Source organism: Mauremys mutica, chromosome 4 (assembly GCF_020497125.1).
Source record: "Mauremys mutica isolate MM-2020 ecotype Southern chromosome 4, ASM2049712v1, whole genome shotgun sequence".
Taxonomy (NCBI): Eukaryota; Metazoa; Chordata; order Testudines; family Geoemydidae; genus Mauremys; species Mauremys mutica.
Window position 1 is genome coordinate 46,753,434 of NC_059075.1, and position 18,365 is coordinate 46,771,798.

Here is an 18,365-nt window from a genome sequence, read left to right on the forward strand (position 1 = left end):
TTTAACCCAGTTTTTGAATTAGTGTTTAATGGCAAGCTTTTTGTAATGTAATCACTAGAAAATCTTCAGTAGATAGAGGCTTCTATGTGTATTCAGTTCCTGGTACGTCATGCACTATTCTGAAATATATTCCAAGTTAGTCCCTGATAAACCTGAGCAATATACTGAAAACATCAGCATCATCAGAGTATATTTTAAACCTTCGGAAGAGAAATTACCTGACAACAAACACGCAGGGAAATCCCTCGGATTATGGAACATGAAAGTATGTACTGAAGGTGTGTCTCCGAAATGAACCCAATCAACTTGTGTGTCATCAGTCTCCTCTAATAACCTCCTGCATATCTCCAACACAAAAGGAAAGTAGAACTAGCCACACAAGTATACTTTGTTTCTTAGGAAACTGCTATGTGACCTGTTACTAAGAACACACCTTTGCAACTATTCTGGGTAGTATCCCCTGCAGTCCACCCAAGAAACAATTTTCATGCCATTAATGGTATTATTAATAGTTCTTCTTGGGAGAAGTTTGATGGACATTTTATTAGGTGCCAATCCTCCTCCCACTGAAGTCAAAGGGAATTTTGCCACTGACTTCAACTGCAGCAGGACATCCCTTTTTAAGTGCACGTTAATGCTGTACTTAAAAACAGAATCCCAGAGATAGCAGATAAAGATACATAGATATATTTTATTGATGACATCGAGCCATCCCTTTTCAAATTTTCCTTGAGACACTAATGCGCCTGCTGTCTGGACAATGCATTTGAGTTGAAGAATTCATCATCCTTACACCATGATCACTAATTAAACCATTCAAGTGGTGAAGGTCAATGTGAAGGTATTGGGTTCCATGTTGATTGAGATTAACAGGGTAAACTAACTCCTGACATTAACAATTTTAACAACTGACCACTTTCCAATCTCCCTTTTTTGGGAAAGGTCATAGAGCGGGTTGCAGCCAGAAAACTATGAGAGTTTTGGGATTCCGCAAATTTGCATGAGCTCTATCACATATAGGCTTGGGCATGAGACAACAATTGTGCTGGTGGCACTACTTGATTATTTCCTCCTAGAAACTGACAATGAAAAAGTGTTCAGGTTGATTCTTTTACATCTATTAGCAGCCTTTTACACTATGGATCAGAAGTAGTTATTGATGTGTATGGAATAAGCTTCTTCCTAAGAGGTGTCACTGGAGGAATGGTTATTAGGGAGACATGGACTGCAATGTGCTCCATATGCTGATGAAACCCGGCTCTTTGTTTCTATCAAGTCTGATCCAGATGGTGCAGTGGAACAAATTACCTAGTGCCTACACAAACTTGGTTAGTTCCCGTGATTCATTTTGAATAAGACTGAGATGATGTTGGTGGGTTGGGGGAAGCAGCTGGAAGAGCTAGTGAAGTGCCACTGTATGATAACCATTTGTAACATTGGTGTATAATCTAAGTATTTTATTACAACCTGAGCTGCTCCGGGATGCCAAAGCACTTTTTTCCATTTGCACCTATTTAGAGAACTGAAACATTTACACTCCGATCTAGACTATGCCATAATTAATCTCATTTCTGACCCTTGACAAACGATATAATGTTCTCTACACACTGCTGCCCTTTGAAGTAATGGAATCAAAGAAATGTAGGAATGGAAGGGACCTCGAGAGGTTATCAAATCCAGCTTCCTGCACTGAGGCAGGACCAAGTAAACTAGACCATCCCTCACAGATGTTGGTCCAACCTGTTCTTGAAAACCACCAAGGACAGGGATTCCAAATCCCCTTGGAAGCCTATTCTAGAGCTTAACTAGCCTCATAGTTAGAAAGCTTTTCCTAATATCTAACCTAAGTCTCTCTCTTGCTGCAGATTAAGCCCCATTACTTCTCGTCCTACCGTCAGTAGACATGCACCATCCTCTACATAACAGCACTTAGCATATTTGAGGACTGTTATCAGGCCCCTCCTCAATCTTTTTTTCCTCAAGACTAAATATACCCAATATTGTTTAGCTTTTCTTCATAGGTCAGGTTTTCTAAACCTTTTATCATTTTTGTTGTTCTCCTCTGGACTCTCTTGAATTTGTCCACATCTTTCCTAAACTGTGGGCCCAGAACTGGACACAGTAGAACAAGGCTTCACCAGTGCTGAGTAGAACTGGACAATTACCTCGCATGTCTTACAGACACTCAAGTTAATACACTCCAGAATGATAGTAGCCTTTGTTACAACAGCACCACATAGTGGCTCATATTCAATTTATGATCCACCATAACCTCAAAGCCCTTTTCAGCAGTACAACCACTTTGCCAGTTATTCCCCATTTTGTAGTTTTATATTTGATTTTTCCTTCCTAACTGCAGTACTTTGCACGTATCTTTACTGAATTTCATCTTGGTGAATTCAGACCAATTCTCCAATTTGTCAAGGTGCTTAAATCCTGCTCTCCAAAGTACTTACAACCCCTTTCAACTTGGTATCATCTGCAAATTTTATAAGCATACTCTCCACTCCATTATCCAAATCATTAATGAAAATATTGAATAGAACTGGATCCAGGACTGACCATGTGGGATACCACTGGATACGCCCTCCCAGTTTGACAGTGAACCATTGATAAATACTCTTTGAGTATAGTCTTTCAACCAGTTGTGCACCCATGTCATAGTAAATAGATCACGACCACATTTCCATAGTTTGCTTATGGGAATCTAGTGTGAAACTATCAAAAACCTTACTAAAAATCAAGATATATCATGTCTTCTGCTTCCCCCTATTCACTAGGCCAGTAACCCTGTCAAAGAAGGGAATTAGGTTGGTTTGGCATGATTTTTTCTTGACAAATCCACACTGGCTATTTCTTATAATTGTATTATCCTCTAGGTGCTTACAAATTGATTGTTTAAGTTTGATTGTTCCAGTATCTTTCCATCATGTGAAAACTAAAGTTACTATGTAATATGCAGGCCAACTTATTAAGTGGAGTTACCCATTGGAAACACATTACACAAAAGGTTCAGGGTCTGAACTAGGTGCCAGTAGGTTTAATGGTGGAATTAAGAAAATATTGTCATTAACCTATAAAGTTCTAAATTGTTTGGTAACTGGATGATAATCAGGAGGATGTGATTTTTAAGGGTCCAACCTCTCACAACCTGCTAGAGCAAGAAGTGCTTTGTCAGAGCTATCACAAACAAGTTTCCTGAAAAGTTTTTCAAGCTCTGGTTATTGACCAGTAATTGGAAAGAAGATAGTATGAACTCTGATTTTGATCATAAAAAGAAAGAAAAAAGAGCACACTAAGCTATTGCAGAGCATAACACACTCATTTGGCTAAAAAAACCCTGCAGGGCCATACCGAGCTAACACTATAGTTTCAAATTCAGTCAATAATTTCCTACTTATGGCAACTAATACGAATAATAGGGTTTCATGTGTTAACTGTATAACAACTCAAATGACAGATAAGCATGCCCGGTTACTCAGAGTGTTAACATTTCTAATATGAACTACAAGGTGAACTGAACTGTACAGCACACACGCCAGCACCACTGAGGTCAATCATCTTTCATATAAACTTTATTGCAGTAGGTTTCATAACTTAAATAAATAGGATTACAGAGAAATAATAGAAAAGGAATACATCAAAATATATAGATAAGACCAAAAACAGCAGTAACAATATTTGGCCCTGATATAGCTCTTTTCCACCATAGATCTCGGAGTGCTTTATAAAAATGAATAGGTGTCATTATGCCCATCAGACAGATGGGAAAAACTGAGGCACAGAAAGATAAGTGGACTTCTCCAAGATCACAAAAAGTTAATAGCAGAACCAGAAACAAAACCGAGTTTTTCTGCCTCCCAGGCCTGTGCTCTATTCTCTGGACTTGTCTGAGATCATAATAAGACAGTAAGTCACTGAGGTAGTGTGATACAGGATTGCAGTTCAATATGTCTTGACAATTAAAAAAGGAGGGAGTATATGCACCAGTAATACCAGGATTGGGAGAAGGTCAGAGAAGAGCAGTAGTGGATGAGCAAAGGATACAAACAGCAAACCAGAGTGTATTTAACAAGCAAGGGCTATTTTCACTATACCAACACTTGTACTCAATACTTAAAGCCAGTAGACTATTTTTTTAAACTGAGAATATAGTCTCTAATTCTTTCTCCACAATGATGTATGCACTGTCTCTAAAGACTCAGTTCAATATGGTATAGATGCTTTGTAAGTAGTCCTAAAGTGGCATGTTACTTTGGGGGACTAGGGGAAGATACAGAAGATGATTATAACTGCAGGGAAGATGACAAATGCATTCACAGTGAATTCTAGATTGAAGTCAGTATGAAGTAAGAAGTGCCCAACCTTAAGCAGGGATAAGCCATGCCAACAACTGCAGAGGACTCTAGTGCAAAACAAACAGACTAAAAATAAACCCAACAGTCTTTCCATTTCCTCCCTTGCCTATCAATCCTCTCACCCATCACTAGCAACTAGGGACACACAAAGAGTCTCTGGTTCCTTAGAGGGCAACAGTTTCAGGGAGAACTAGGCAAAGAACCACATATAGGTGGCCCAAACCTCCCCCAAACAGAGGAAAATTCTGGAAATTCTGCATGGTCTGATTTCCCCTCCTCTCCACAAAGGAGGAAGCAGATGGGACAGCTATGCAGCCTAAACTTCCAAATGAGAGCTAGTAGTGGACCAACCCACCCAAGAATGGCCACAAAAAGTTGTACGAGTGCACACACAGACATGTATGACATGAATGTTGTGTTCGAGGGATATTGAGAATTAGGATTTAGACACATCAAGATTTTAAGTGTCAGGATATGTCTGGATTTTGACCAGGGCCTACTCAGACTACAGTAATGAAAAGATGATCAACCTGCAATTCTCTGTGGTATTCCCTCTATTAGCCAATTGTAAGAACAACTGGCAGGCCTTCACCACTATAGAAAATTCGATGGAACAGATTTTCAACTAGCAGACAACAGATTAAGATAATACTAACACAACAATGGTTGCCAATGCAGATTATAGTACTGGTATCAGGGTTAGTTCAAGCAAATCTGAGGCCTAGCACACTATTCAATTAGGTCCCCCACTGCCAGAGGGTAGTTCAATGTGTGACCTGCTTTCCCTCTCCTACATACTCCAAATGGTTCTGCCAGCCAGTGGGTAATGGAAATAGGCAATAGGGAATATGGCCCTAACTGCCGTGCATTCATGGAGAACAAGTGAAAGAAGGTTTCCAACTAAACCAAACTAGAGGCTGAACTGTGATAATAGAATCAGAGAGTTAGAAAAGGGTCATCTAGTCTAACCCCCAACAATTTTTGATTCCCCATTTCCCAGGCCTGCATAGGGATATCCTTCCTCCCAAGGAATAGCACTGGGCCCCATCAGTAGTTCCACTAACTCCAGTGGGAACACTCAGGGTGTAAGGTACTATTGATATAACCTGGTTAAGGGGACAAGGGAGACCCTGATTCCTCACAGGCCTCAAACTGGGACTCAAAGGATATGAGCTGTACACTAGAGCTGCAAGGTATAATTTCCTGCTCCAACAGACATATCTGTGCTAGTTCTGATTGGGCTATTATGCTCAAAATACAAGCGTAGCCACTGCAGCATGAGTGGCAGGATGGGCTAGCTCCATGAGTACATACCTTTGATCTCAGATGGGATCATACTCAGGAGGGCCAGCCCATCACTCTGCTGCAGCTATACTTCTGGTTTTATCATGCTAGCTGGATCAGGGCTAGCTGGGTACGTTTACTCAAGCTGAAAATTGCATTTCCCAGCTCCAATGTAAACATAACCAAACAAACATCATAAATTAGCTTAACTAGTTAAGGAATCAGAGAAATATAAACCCATTACTTTACCAGGATTTCTCTGCGGAACTCTAAAAAATAGATAGTATTACTCGTGTTACCATGAAACAAGTTCTTGCCAATTCTTGTTTAAATTTTAATACTATGGAGCAGTAGTAGCCAATTGACAATATTAATGATGCTGCTACATTTTTTTTAAAGCTGATTCTGCAGCCCCTGTAAAATTCACAAAAGAAGTCAGATCAGCTTGAAAACTGGGAGGATAAATCTGGAGCCAGGATAAATTTTGTGGGAAAAATATGAAGATACTTGAACAATGGGGTTCAGAGACTTAGGGTACCCTAAAATTAGGTGTTTTAAAAGTTACAAACATCTACTGCTTTTTCTGTACATAACTAGGGAAGAAACAGTGAGTAAGGTAATCATGAAACTTATATAGCTAGAGTCTTCTTGTTGATATCTAGTGCATGGTATCATCAGAGGTCTAAAATCTAAATATGAGAGGTTATCAGACCTTCTTTTTGGCACTATGAAGTGGAATGACAGAAAGCTAGTAATCTATATGCTGCTGGCACAGAGCACAAGCTTCCTAGCTGAGCTGTTAACTGTACTTCCAGCTTCACCTTGACCCATACAACAAGAGGCTAGGTGAATTCAGGAGGAAGAGAGGGAGAGAACTGAGAGCTGAACTGTGACAGGTGTGTAGATAACAGCTCAGCTCCTCTTGCAGCTGTCCTAAACCCTGTATGCTGGCAAGAGCTAATTCTGCTCCCTCCATCCTCTTGGGGGCAGAAAAACAGGGGTGGGGGACTCGTCCCTGAGACCAATACAAGAGATAAAGAATCAGCCCAGCTCTTTATATGGCTTCTCTATCCAATAAACCATCAGTTGAACACCAGCAGTGGAAGTGCCAATCCGACAAGTATATTGTGGGGAATCAGGATCCCTCCCCTGACTTTTCTGATGTTGTGTGTGTACAGGGGGGAAGCAAGGTTTTGGGGTGGTGCCAGGAGAGACAGCAGGAATGAAGTAGAAAGTAGAGACAGGGATAGCCCTCCAGTGATGGGCCCCATAATGCCTCACTCTCCTGGGTTTGGTGGGGCTTCTTCACCTGCAGGAGTGCTAGAGAGCTGGAGCTGCTGTACTCCCTAAAGGTCATCAGAGCTATCTGCTACAGAGGTTGGAGCTGAACTCTGGCACCACCAGCAGCAAAGCCCAGCATTCTCATAATGGTTTGATCTTGTTACTATTAAAAAAAACAAAATTTCTCAGATGTGGCACTGGCTCCATCTAGTGGTCTTTTATCTTTCAACACCATTAAGTACCCAGGCTGCTCGTTTGTTAAAGTCAACACATGATGAGGAGCAAGGACTGCCAAAGCAAAGCAAAAAAACAAAACATAAGAAGAGCATTTGACCATGATTTCAAATAGTACCATTTCTATCTCATGTGTATGCAGTGATCCCAGTTCAAAGCTAGATGTTCCCACTGCAGATATCATATTACCATAGCCCAGGTACATTTAGGACTGTGGGGTTAGTGTTAATTTTTTGTGAATTTTGACAGGTAATACTGATGTTTATTTTCAAAGATTTTTCCTAGTTTTGACTTAAACTATTGCGCTGTTGAAAAACCCAGCATTCAAGATTTAATAAGTATAAGCTTCAGAAATGAAACAATATTTAATGAGACAGCAGAGACTTCCAGGTTTGTTTGTTTTTAAACTTTCCTCCAGTGAAAATTTCAGTTATGAATCATGGAATATTTTCCATTACTTTTTGGATGGGGAAGAAATTGACATTTATTAACATTTACTACTTAAAATGTAATCCTTCTAGTCCAGGTATCCTCTCCTTGAATGACCAACTAGAAAGATGTGAAAAATTATGAGGGTGAAGGGAGGAATGGAGAGTTCAGCACTTGGATTCATTTTATTAAATAGTGGAGAAAATGTAGGCAGATTATTAAAATATTTTTGAGTTTCTTACTGATTAAGACAAAAATTAAAGAGATACTGAAGGAATTGAAGGACAAAACCATGATAAAGTGAGGTTAAGAATAAATTGATATGATTATAAGTAGAATGTCAAAATGAATTCTTGAATACATTTTACTATAAATCAGCGAAAATCTATAGTGTTAGCATGACACAACTTTTTAAAAAATCCTTAATATAAAATTAAGTGTTGAAAAAATTATTAGGGGGTCTTAGACCTATTAAGCATTAGTCACTTATGACTCTCCAGTCAATAAACCTGAAGGCCCTTGAAACCTACCTGAGGAGTCGTCTTCCTGAATGCATCAGTTCCCTGGATCACATCTTTTATTATTTTTTCCCTGAGTGCATTGTACTCTTCTTGGCTCAGATGAATAGCTTCCAGGTTTTGGTTACAAACTGGACATTTTCCGCTGTAACAGTAATAAAACCACAAAGTATGCATGTGAATAAGAGTAGTAAAAGAGCCATAGGTTAAAATTCACTTCCATTTACTAAATGATTATGCATGCCTCTTTCTGTGCAAATAAAAAATAAGTCATCAGAAAATGACTTGTGCCCAGTTTGGGCCAGATCCAAAACCTATGGAAATCAATGGAAATGCTCCAACTGACTTCAATGGGTTCTGGATCAGATCCTTGGGGCCATTTAGGGGTCAACTTCTGTGTTCAATTACAAGCACTATCACAAACTTCCGGCGTGACCTTGGAAAATACATTTAGTCTCTCTCTATCTCTGTTACCCCGTCTGTAAAATAGTACTTCTCTGCCTCATAGGTGTGTTGCAAAGATAAAATACATTAAAAACTCAGATGATCAGATACTACAGAGGGGACCACAGAAATAGCCTCAAATTGACTAAAGCATTGACAGAGCTATCAGAACCTTTCCATGTTGACTCCCCTCTGACATAGTCTTTCCCCACTGCTGGAACTTTTAACTGTGCACAGGGGCAGTGAGTTATATGGGCCCGTGGTACCCGTGCTCCAGCAAATTCAGGACCCAGGGGACTGGCTCCATCAATATTTGGGCCAGGTCTCTCCCCCAGCCCCACCTGCTGCCGCGCATGCCTCCCCCGGCCCCGCCTGCCACCCCTATGTGCCTCTCCCAGAGTGTCCCACAGCCCCTCCTGCCAACCCAGTGAGCCTCCCCCCGTGGCTGCCCTGCCGCTCTGCGCTGCGCTCCCTCGCCGGCCACTGCCGGCTACAAAAGGGAGCAGCTCCGGCAGCAGGCTGAGGCACAGCCGCTGAATGCGGAACGAGGCGGGGAGGAAGCACATATGTGATGGGAGCCCTCTCCCCCCAGCACCCACCACAGGGGAGGCGAGGGGGCTTCCTGGACCTGAGGGGGCCCAGCCCCTAGGAGCACGTGCCAGGTGAGTGTGCCACTGGGGAGAAGAGGGGGGCCCCTCCCCCGAAGCTCTCTGCTGCCAGTGAAGAGAGGGCTGGGGGGACTGTAGAATCCTCCTCTCTGGCCCCAGCCCCGGGGCAGCCTCCCCGCATCCCGGAGTCTTCATCCCCACTCACACCCCAGAGCCCGCACCCCCAGCCAAAGCCCTCACACCCCCACACCTCAATGCTCTGCCCTAACCCTGAGCCCCTCCCACACACCCGAGCCAGAGCCCTCATCCCTCCACACCCCAACCCTCTGCCCTAGCTCTGAGCCCCCTTCCACACCCTAAACCTCTTATACCCAGCCCCACCCCAAAGCCCTTACCCCCCCCCACACATTGTGCAATATCGGGAAACTGTTAAACGCTTACTGTTTCCAGTCCATTTTTACATTATTTTAAAAAATATATATCGACTTACAAGGCAGGTGTGGGGCTGGGGGGCAGGACTTGGATCCATTCTGGGAACCACCAAAAATTATACAAACCTGCTGCCCCGGACTGTGCAGGGGGGAGGCTCTGGCAGGGGGGGAAGTAGCAGGAAAAGATTCTGGCAACTCCCCACAGCAGGAGCCTTTCACTGAGGTGAGGAAAGGCTCTGGCAGGAGGGAGGCAGCAGAGAGGAGGCAGTGAGACACTGTGTAGATGTGGAAGGCACTGCTTGAGGTGTGAAGATCCTATTTTGCCAGCTACCCCTTATTAAACTAAATCCATATATTCAGACAGTAAACATCCCAATAACCAGATCAAGATACACTATTCATAAATTATTACTGAGCAGCTCCAAATCCATCCGAGATATATCATGTAAAGCATGTTCCAGACACAGAATCATAGGGTTAGAAGGGATTGCAAGGGTCATTACCCATCAAGATGCAAGATTTGTTGTGTCTAAATTATCCAAGACAGATGACTATCCAGCCTCCTTTTGAAAACCTCCAGTGAAGGAGCTTCCACAATCTCCTTACGCAGTCTGTTCCATTGTCCTACTGTTCTTGTAGTCAGGAAGTTCAAGAGATTTAATCTAAATCTGCTATGCTGTCGTTTGACCCCATTGCCTCTTGTCCTGCCTGCCGTGGCAAGAGAACAACTTTTCTCTATCTTTTTTATGGCAGCCTTTCAAATATCTTCCCTGCCCCAGTTTCCTCTTTTTCAAACTAAACATACCCAGTTCCTTCAGCCTTTGCTAATATGGCTTGCATTCCATCCCTTTAATGATCTTTGTCGTTCATCTCTGTATCCTTTCCAGTTTCTCCACATCCTTTCTATACATACCATACTTGGGAAAAAATATTTTAAAATCCTCCAAGCCCATGTACAAGGACACACTGGATCTCAAGTTCATTTGCCCAACTAAAACGTGATTGCCCCAATTTCTTTGAGGTCAGAATGAGGTTTTTGTTGATATTTTCTAATTAAGTTGTGTTGCATATCCCTGCCTCAAAGACAAGCTAATGATCTAACACTTAAAAATCCTGGGTGAACCACCTAACTTATATGTCTGATTGTAGATGAAAATTACAATAAATTCCAACCTTAGCTTTTTTTGGTAAAAAGTGGCAGTGGATAAAGAAACAAAGGATCAGCTATTTTGCTTAATTCCCCTTGTAGTGTTGCTTGGCCAGGTAGGCACATGAGGAACTAAGCTAATCATGTCTGAGCTCTCCCTGAAAACTGAGAGCTTTTACAAAAAATATGAGGTATCAGACCTGTTTTCATCCTCATCCTCAGATTGCACATGCCAACCACTGTCTTCAGGATTTTTAAGTGCAAGTCAGCAGGTTGTCCAGTAGGCATTACATAAATAAAATGTCATTTATCCTGAAGAGTTCTTTGGTGGTTCCAGGCTGCCAGACAAAAGGATTTTTCCTTGCATCCTCCCACTTAGGTCTTTTCATAGATGCAAAGTAGAATGTTGATGTTTCACAATGCTCTTTTTGGAGACTTACATTCATCCAGCTGTGTATGCTTTGAACTGAAGGAGGGAACATTCTTTTTTACATCAATCAATTTGTGAAGTTCTGAAATGCATAAACCTAGAACACTGCCATAGATTTTGAGCTTTAAATGTTAAACAGTAAGTTATTCTCCTCTGATTTTTGCACAGAGAAAAGCGAAGAGTCAGTATATTTCTTACTCAACACAACTATAAATACCTAATTGGCACAACAACCAGACTTCTGGTCTATATCAAAACACAGACCATAAGCAAAAAATATTCCAAGATTGCATAAATTATCGTGTGGACAATGTATTTGCTGACTTAACACACTAACAATGTGCAACTTTTAGTATATTCCACATGCTCAACCCACTGGCTGCGATCACATGCCTAAGCCACACATTTGTATTAATCAGAAATCTGGCTATTTAAATAATCCTAAACTCCTGATAAATAATTCTAAGTACAACTGGCAGAAATTAGAATAACATTGTTAAAACTCCACAATTTAAGAGCTCACAAGAAAGACCCCAAAAATTATTGAGACTCCACCAAAATTATTAAGCTTAACATTTACAGAATTTATGTTACAGCTGGCATATTTAAACCTTGAATCTTTCACCAGTATCACTTTATATTAGTTAGAAAGATCTAATTGTAGAATAAAGTCACATGTTATGCTTTGTTTAACAAATTCATACCATTGTTTCCCATGAGCCAAAGCCTGATGAGTGTCCTCAACTTTCATGTAATGTCAATGGGAATAAAAGGCACTCAGCATCTTTCACAATTGGGTTCTTGTATTGAATTTCTCTTCAAAAAGCTACCTTAAAATTACATTTCAAATTTTGTAATCTCGGATAGCTCTTATTATGCATACATGCTGCAAAATTCTCAGCAATCACCCAAGAGCCACAGTAAAGGTGGTGGGGGGAGGCTTTCTTAAGCGGTCAGAAAAGCAGCCAGCAATACTGACAAGTGTATTATAAAGACAGAGAAGTTGTGGCTCATTTCAGAGTGGGTGTTCCAAGAGCACCATAACCAACCAAACCACCTATGAGGTAAGTTTCAGTGACTATTCAGAGTAATGTTGTTTTTCACACACAGTTGGATGCAGGTTCCTGAAGAATAAAAATACCATACATTCCCCTCAGGAATAAAAGCTGATCACACCTCTGTGTGGTTTAGGAAAGACCACCATTCCCTGACAGCTAGGTGCACTGTTCAATTATTTTTCTGGAGTGGTGGGGATAATGCCAGATTTAACAAGCTGATGTTTGGATCCAGCATACCAATTGTCATGTGGAATCCCTAAGTAGAAGAGAATTAGAGCTTTCCATAACTGACCCTGGGAAGTCAAACAGCCTTTCTAACTCTCAAAATAAAATTAATAGTCAGAAGAGTCTAAGTCTGAAGCTCCTGATTATCAGGACTAGAAGAACCTACAAGCTCCAGGAAGCTAGAGAAGGAAGAAAACAAGCAGCCTGTATGCTGCAAATCAGATTTTACAGCAGCCCACTCCTGCTCCCACAGCAGTCAATGTTTACTCTCCCCCTCCCCGCCTTCAGTAGCAGCAGATGCAATACATTTAAGAAAAGCTAAAAGAAATGTTAAAGAGTCAGCACCTGTACACTCTATTTTTATTACAAACTCAAAGGAGCATGTAACTCAAAAACATACTTATCTTTGACACATTTCCAATTGCCAATACACATGAGACACAAATCTGGCCTTCAAATTAGATTGACAATATGTAAGACGAATTCACAAAGTTACAAATATTTGTAAATTGTATTTTGTAGAAATGTGTATCTAAATTGTCCATGAAGGAAAATACTTTGCAATTCCTTGATTTTGTCCATACCGCAAATTAACATTTTTTTGGCGCAAACCTCTGTGGTAGGGCCAGGTTCTGAGCAATTACATAGGGACAGTTTACTTTAACCAAAGTAATAATCTTGGCAAGGGTCTCTGGCTCCTAACCACCTCCCATACAGGTTTACAGTCAATAAACAAACAAACAGCCCTACAAACAGAGCAGCTTGTTTCCTTCCCACAACAAAACAGCTCTCTCCTCTTGCTACAGGTGTATCCCAGACCCTTTTTAAGATGCAGGGCCTAATTAGCCCCCAGCAGAGAGCAACCCCTAGACCTGTCTTTGAACCCTGCCTGAAAGTTAACTCAAAATAAATAAACCCATCACCAGACACATACACTGTGAGGCTCAGAGTCTTCCTAAGGGCACTGTTAGGGCTGGATTACAGATCCATGGCACCACCTCAGGGGTTTGAGAAGTCCTGTACACCCACCAAAAAGTGGGTGTTAGAAATTATGATCAAAGAATTTATTTCAATAAGAAATCTGAAATAACGTAACAGAAATAGTCCTTTTACCAAAGTAAAGTTCATGGCAAAAAAAACCCAAACACATTATTTATCAAGTTTTTACATAAAATATTGTATTTACCTATTTTTAATGGTAGTTAAGTGTCCTTCCCATTTCTCTCCTGGAATGCTAAAAACAAAAATATATATAATATAAATAATGTTAGACTTCTGTGTCATCATTTTTGAACTACAGTACAGCCAAAAGATTTTTTTCTGGTCTGCATCTAGAAATAAAAATAATAACCTTTTACACTAAAGAGAAATTATATGAAGATTCATCCATTATACCTGCTTATGTGCAACACCCCGCATATGACTACTTAAGCATTTATCCACAGTGGAACAGGCTTTGGGCCAGACAGAGAAAGAACAACTCTGCAGTCCAGTGGCTAAGGCATACCCCCCAGTCCCCAGGAGGTGGAAGATTTTGGTCCAGTCCCTCTGCTCCAATCACTCGTTCATGATTTATCTACAGTGGAACAGCTTCAACAGGAGAGTGTGAGTTAGCTCAGCATCAGAACACCCGATAGCTCAGGGGTTACAGCACTCTCCTGAGAAGCAGATCTGTTGTTCAAATCCTTTCTTCCCCTCTGCCAGAGAAAGGGGACTTGAACTGGGTCTTCCATATCCCAGGCAAGTGTGCTAACCACTGGAATAAAAATTATAAAGTGGGCATGGGAACCAGCGCCACTTCCTCTGGCCAGTTTGCATGTATCTATTGGGTTTCCAGGAAATGGGCCAGTTTGCATGTAGTGAAGCAGGTACTTAACTCATTCCAACAAAAAATGAGGCACCTACACCCACTAACTCCAGGCAGCTGGTTCCCATCTGTGCATCACTAAGCAGATATAGACACCTCCATGCAGCCCAGATTTAAGAACCTATCTCTGAGAAAGGAGTGGGGTTTAGCACACACCCCTGTCATTAGCATCTCCAATTGGCTAACCAAGGGCTTGTCTACACTGGCGCTTTACAGCGCTGCAACTTTCTCACTCAGGGGTATGAAAAAACACACCGCTGAGTGCAGCGCTGGGAGCTACACCGCTCATGGAGGTGGGTTTTTTAAGAGCGCTTTAACATTGCCAGTGTAGATTAGCCCTCCATCCAGTGCTGGCTTTTGTGGATTGCACTTCTTATGTGACCGTCTCTCCCTATTCATTGTACAGGGAGCCTAGGCAAATAACTCAGCTTTGTGGATCACCATGTTGTTCCTGTGCCTAGACATTAGGCACGGTGACACTCAACATTACAAGGCCTAAATCTCTTTATGGATCCCACACAAAGTCACTGCAACTTGACACTGCAATGCTTGCATTGTGACCTTTTGACACTGCATCATCGCAGTACCAACACACACATCACTACATTGCATTGGCCACAATGATATATGACGTTCTTTAACTGTCTTGAAAGATAAGGGAAAACAGGAAACCCTATTACCCTTCCTCCTACCAACTCAACTCTACATGAGCAGGCTTTCCCCCTGACCAAAATATGATGATGTTGTCCTCTTTTATTCCCACTAATATGATTTTTTTTAAAATTACAGTTCTACTCTAAGAAGCGATTATGTAAAAACAGCATTTTCTTATTCAACAAATCTCATTCTTGTGTGTACTATAATATCTGCTGACTTCAGTGGCTTCTACTGAAATTACTCTGGTTACCCTCTGAGTCAACACATATTAGAAGGAGCCAGAATTTTTTTTCCATAGCATTTGCTATTTTCTTGTACCACAGAGGGAAACTGTCTCAATTTTGTACAATTTACCATTTCTGTCCCCTAGTATATCAGAGGAAATTCCGACATTCATCAACATTCAGTATTTGCTATCAAACATAACAAACCAAGGATGAGAACCATTGAAGACAAAAATTCTGAGATGTGGGACTCATCAGAATATGCTACACCTACACGAAAAATGCAAAATGAAAAGGTAAAAATTGTGATAGGAAATTCAGACCTGGCAAAACTTTCTACTTACAGTAGAAATAAAGAGATTATGGCAGTGCTTTTTTAAAAAAAGGGAAAAACAACATAAAATGATAAAAGGTTTCAGGGATTTACACTGGCCTTTGGACTACGGTCTTAATGGATCACAGAGTCAATTCCCATTAACCAGTAACTGCTTTTGAAACAATATTTACCTTTCAAACCATAACTTTATACTCTGCATAAGAGCTTCTCCAGGATATAGTTGATTTTCTCTCAGATACAAGAGGATTCCTAAGAGTTCACTTTTTAACTGATCGTCCTTCACGCATTTGCCAATATCAAAAAAGACCTGCAGCGTATCCAAGTTTGGTATCAAATCCTTAGCAAGCATTTCATGATACAGTTCACACGCCAAGTTTATTTCTTGGTTATTGAGGGCCCCTTTGATACAATCTCCATAGTTCCTTTTTGACGGGGTCATGACTTTTTTTATCTCTTGCAGTAGCAACAAGGCCTCTCTCCACCGATTGGAACCACTCAGACCTTTGATTAGAAGGCCGTAAGCCCCAGTTTCTAAAGTCTTAAATCTGACTTTCATTATATCATAGACATCATAAACTTCTGCCATCTGCTCTTGCCGGACACACAGAGCCAGGTACTTGACCAATAAATTATAACGGATGTCACCTTTTCTCATTGCCACCATAGACAGCAAAGACTTGGCCACATCTATAGAGCTGTTGCATTTGATCATTTGCTCTAGCATTACATCTTCAAACTTGCTAATTCCCTTAAATTCTCCCCTCAGCTCTTCCCATTCTGCCACACTCAAAGGTTTTTCTGGGGGCCGGATACCATTCTTTTTAGATATCATGAGCAGTTCTTCTTGCTTCTTTGATCTCCTCTTGGCAGCTCCAGCAGAGAACAGGGAAAAAGGATGAGGAGAAGAGGTGTGTCCTCTGGCCCTGCCTTCCTTTTCCTCTCCATCTCTACCTTTAGATCTGGTCTTAGTAGACAGCATATGAGTTGCTTTGGGATCCACTGGTATTGCAGATTGAGAAGTGGTAGTAAAAGGGAAACATTTAACATGTTTCCTGTTCAGGAGATGGAGGATGACAGCAAACAGCTGTTGGCGCCTTGGAACAGGCCAAAACATGGGGTATTTCCCCAAAGTCTGCAAACCTGAGAAGCTAGTGGGACGGAAGAAAGCCATGATGAGAAGAATGCATATACTGGGAACACTCTCCAAGAGAGATCTAGTGAGAAGTGAAGTTTGTGAGGAAGTTTATAGTAAAAGTCTTAAGGGGTGTCAAGCTGTGAAAATTTTTGAATAAAGGTCACAAGGGAGCTTTTAAGACTCTCATTAAAACAAAAATAGCAAACTCCATCACCAAAAGAAGAAATATTTCAAACTATTAGTACAAAGGGTGAGGGGGCATCTCTCTTCCCAGGAAAGAGGCTTGGCGGTTCTGTACTTTATTGTGCCTGCCCAACCTCTGAGGCTGTTTAAGGTTTATCATAAATATATGCTATAAAAATGGGAAGAAGTTATGTGAACTTCCTAAGAACTAAGAGTTGTTCTGCTGCTTTCATCCAAATGAGGTTAGGAAATTACCTACAGAAAACAGACCACAAACAATACACAATTAGTACTTACATCTCCAGAGTACTAACTTCAACATTACAATTCAGTTTACATTTTTACAACCAAAAAAGTGACCTACCTAACCTACCTTACATCTGGAACCCAAAATTTGCTCACCTAAAAGCCAGTGATAAACTGCCAATATTTTAACATTAAACTTCTACCAAAGCTCCCTTATCACTTATAGCTTGTGATAAACATCCAGGAAGGCAGGTAGTCACATGCTGCAAACATATAGGACTATTAATTTTTCTCACCATTTAAACAAAACCTGCTTTCCCAGTGATAACCATAGCTCAGGAGGGAGACAACACCATTTTGCAAGCAAGTTTTTAATATGGGCACCTCCCAGTAAGCTATGATTTCCTAAAAAGAACACAAAGGATAGTAATAGCTGGGATCCAGCCAGTGTAACCATAAGAGAAGGGGTGTGTTTGCCAGAAGCTGGGAATGGGCAACAGGGGATAGATCACTTGATGAATACCTGTACTGTTCATTCCCTCAGAAGCACCTGGCATTGGCCACTGTTGGAAGATAGGATACTGGGCTAGACAGACCATTGGTTTAACCCAATACAGCCGTTCTTATGTTATGTTCTTATGTACTCAGAGGAGGCAGAAAGGATCCTTGTGAGAGGACCTTTGTTGTCAGCTCTTGTGATCAAAAATCACAAGTTTCACAGTATTTGGTGTATTTCTTAAAGCCCCCACTGCTGAAGGGGTATAATTAGGCAAAAGATTCAGCGTTCACTTTTAAATAAAAGTTTCTAGCCAGCACGATTATAGAGCCTAGCTGGGCACCAGAAGACAAACAATCACAGGTATAACTAACTCCAGCAGCTCTTCACGTTTTCAACCTCACGGTTTCTGGGCCTGACTAGTGATGTCTGAGTGCTTGGGCCTATGGCAATAGTGCAACGTCCACGGCCTCTCCGCAGACCTGGGAGAGGCTCGCTGCCAGTCGGGACGTGCCCCCCGGGCCGCTCAGAGACGCTGCGATGAGCTGGGGGGCTAAGACCCCGCCGCACAAGCTGGGCCGGCTCATTCACAGCCGGAGCACAGGCAGGGGCCTCCTTTGGACTCAGCGGTACCCCGGGGAGCCCGTTGGAACCACCAGCGCCTGGCAGCGGGCGGCCGGAGTCACGGGGACGAGGCGAGGGTTCGCGGCAGCGCACACCTCACGTGCCCCCGCCCCGGTGACTACTGCCCGCACGCTGAAAACTACAGCTCC

The 18,365-nt window shown here is 41.7% G+C and overlaps 1 protein-coding gene across 8 annotated transcripts in view; it reads right to left on the reverse strand.

The window, feature by feature from the left end:
- The window catches only part of LOC123368608 (protein only RNase P catalytic subunit), a 90,231-nt gene that overhangs the window by 71,471 nt on the left and 395 nt on the right, over window positions 1-18,365 (reverse strand). For 3 of the 8 annotated variants that reach the window (XM_045013523.1, XM_045013529.1, XM_045013528.1), the window contains exons 2-4: window positions 15,703-16,680; window positions 13,634-13,681; window positions 8,117-8,249 (exon numbers count right to left, since the gene is read on the reverse strand). In XM_045013523.1, coding sequence (XP_044869458.1) covers window positions 8,117-8,249; window positions 13,634-13,681; window positions 15,703-16,680 — 1,159 coding nt within the window. Of the gene's footprint in view, window positions 1-8,116; window positions 8,250-13,633; window positions 13,682-15,702; window positions 17,106-18,074; window positions 18,307-18,365 lie in introns of those variants that run through there. The other 5 variants (XM_045013526.1, XM_045013524.1, XM_045013527.1 and 2 more) reach the window with 3 other exon arrangements.